The sequence below is a fragment of the Medicago truncatula genome, chromosome 1 (assembly GCF_003473485.1).
Source record: "Medicago truncatula cultivar Jemalong A17 chromosome 1, MtrunA17r5.0-ANR, whole genome shotgun sequence".
In the NCBI taxonomy this organism is placed as follows: Eukaryota; Viridiplantae; Streptophyta; class Magnoliopsida; order Fabales; family Fabaceae; genus Medicago; species Medicago truncatula.
This window is the reverse complement of record NC_053042.1, coordinates 3,987,362-3,990,205: the sequence shown is the minus strand read 5'-3', so window position 1 is coordinate 3,990,205 and position 2,844 is coordinate 3,987,362. Positions and strand designations below refer to the sequence as shown.

At 36.4% G+C, this 2,844-nt stretch overlaps 1 protein-coding gene across 1 annotated transcript; it reads left to right on the top strand.

The window, feature by feature from the left end:
* The first annotated feature begins 522 nt into the window (after nt 1-522).
* Nucleotides 523-2,844, top strand: LOC11432409 (FT-interacting protein 3). Its single transcript, XM_003588895.2, has one exon. The coding sequence runs from the start codon at nt 523-525 to the stop codon at nt 2,842-2,844; it is 2,322 nt and encodes a 773-aa protein (XP_003588943.2).

Sequence of the window (2,844 nt, the reverse complement as noted above, 5' to 3'; positions counted from 1 at the left end):
AGATTTATTTTCCTTGCTGGTCATATTTTTGTGTTTCTTTATACTGTTTATTATAAAAGCAAATCCTATATTTATAACATGATTTCTTCTCATTTCTAAATGTCTATAGTAGCAAGCATATGTCTCGATTGACTTATTTGAATTTATCTCGTGACATAGATACTTGTAACACTGATTTGAGAAAACTTATGAAAACAATTTATGAAATGTTTATAAGTTGTTTTCGGCTTATTTCCATAAACTCTTCAGGATAGCTTATAAAAACAACTAATAGATTATACGAAAACAGTTTGCCTTGATTTTATCTTGTGTTATAGAAATAGCTTTTTCATTAGTGTTTATGCTATATGTTGCAAAATAAACTGTTTATCCAAACCCAGCACTGGTGTTACATGTATTCCTTGCCATCTTAAAGTCTCTCTGATGGTCCCTAACTGTTCTTAATACATGCTGAGAATTATTCTACACTTGCATGATAAGGTAATAAAGCTAAAAGTTATTTGTACAATGCAGGTTAAGAAAATGGCAAATAATGAGAATGCACCAAAGGAGACTAGTGTTAACAATAATGCTGCATTTGAAGCTGATAAGCTTACAAGGAGATATGACCTTGTTGAAGAAATGGAATTCTTATTTGTAAGGGTTGTAAAGGTCATAGACTTTCCCAATATCCATAATCTCTATGTAGAGGTGGTACTTGGAAACGCAAAAGCAACAACATTTTTCTTAGAAACCAGCAACTCATCATTGAACCAAGTGTTTGCTTTTGATAATGGAAAAAATAGCTCTAGCAACGTAGATGTTTTCTTGAAAGACAGGACGTCAGGTATGTTCATTGGTCATGTAAAGTTCGCTGTTGGTGATATTCCAAAAAGGGTGCCACCAGAATCTTCATTGGCACCTCAACGGTATACGTTAGAGGATCAAGCTGGTACGAACCTTGCTAGAGGGGCTATCATGTTGTCTATGTGGTTTGGAACACAAGCAGATGAATATTTTCCTCAAGCATGGTGTTCAGATACAACAGAGATAACTGATGATTCTGTTTGCTATACTCGTTCTAAGGTATATATGTCACCTTCCCTTAGGTATGTAAAGGTCACTGTGATTCAAGCACACCATTTGTTACTACAATTTCCTCCTGAGAGTTCGGAATTGTTTGTCCAAGTTGGTTTAGGGAAGAGTTTTTGTTTGAGAACTAGTTTTTCTAAGGAAAAGAGCGCGAAACCGTTTTGGAATGAGGATTTGATGTTTGTTACACAAGAGCCTTTCGATGAAGAACTTGTCTTGAGCGTTGAGCAAGTAAGATTAGCTGATCATGTGAATGTGAGTTTGGGTACATATACAACTAATTTGAATAATTCGAACGATGTGGATATAAGATTTGATGATGTACCTGCAGATGATAGATGGGTGGATCTTAATAGGCCTGGAATTATTGAGAATGCAAGGGAGGTGAAGTTTGCTAGTAAGATTCATTTGAGGATTTCTTTGAATGGTGGTTATCATGTGTCGGACGAGCCTCTCGAATATAGTAGTGACTTTAGGCCTTCATCAAGAGATCATTGGCCACCAAGCATTGGTGTTTTGGAACTTGGAATCTTAAAAGCAACTAATTTGATGCCAATGAAGATTGGGGGGAGAACCGATGCATATTGTGTGGCGAAATATGGACCAAAATGGGTAAGGACAAGAACAAGTGTTGACAGCCGTGAACCAAGATGGAATGAGCAATATGTTTGGGAAGTTTATGAGCCATTCACAGTCATTACTATTGGAGTTTTTGATAACAATCAGTTAGATCCTGAAAGTAGAGCCAGAGGTGCAAGAGATACTATAATGGCTAAGATAAGGATTCGTCTATCAACACTTGAAAACGGCAAAGTGTATGCACATTCTTACCCTCTTATAGGTTTACATCCCTCTGGTGTAACTAAGATGGGTGAAATCCATTTGGCAGTGAAGTTTACTTGGACATCTCAGTCTACATTTACTTTTCCATTTGAGTCTATATTTAATAAGTGTGCATTATACGGCAGACCTTTGTTTCCTGCAGTACACTACTTCTTACCATTGTCGCCTACACAGTTTGATACTTTAAGAAATCAAGCTTTTCGCATTATATCAGTGAGTTTAAGCGAGGCGGAACCGGCACTTAGGGAAGAAGTTGTGTCTTATATGCTTGATATGAGATCAGATATGTGGAGTATGAGAAAAGGAATAGCAAACTATAACAGGATCATGAGTCTTATTAGTTACTTTTTTGCTTTTTGGAAATGGTTAGAGGACATAAGGCAATGGAAGAATCCAATTGAAGCAGTGCTTTTTCATATTTTTTGCTTATGTGTGCTTTTGTATCCAGAGCCAATGATACCTTTGGTGAGTTTCTATCTTTTCAAGATTGGTTTGGATAATTATAATTTCAAGAAGCATGAGCATCCTTGTCACATAGATGCAACATTATCTGGTGCTGATACAACAAATTATGATGATTTAGAAGAAGAACTTGTTTTCTTTCCAACTCAAATTGGAGGTGAACATTTGAGAAGGAGGTATGATAGGTTGAGAGTCATTGGTAGGAATGGACAAAAAAGGGTTGATGAATTGGCCACCATTTTAGAAAAGCTACAATCTCTGATCAGTTGGAGGGATCCAAGAGCTACATTTATATTTTTGGTGTTCTGTGTTGTTTGTCTCCCTGTTACATATTTTGTTCCTCTTAAAGTTATCATCTTCCCTTGCATATTTATTTATCTAAGACATCCAAGATTTAGAAGCAATACACCTTGGCATGCTGAGAACATCTTCAGGAGATTGCCCTCCAAGCAAGCTTTTATACTGTGA

Coding starts and splice junctions, on each gene's coding strand:
- LOC11432409 (XM_003588895.2), top strand. CDS start 523: ATGGCAAATAATGAGAATGCACCAAAGGAGACTAGTGTTAACAATAAT.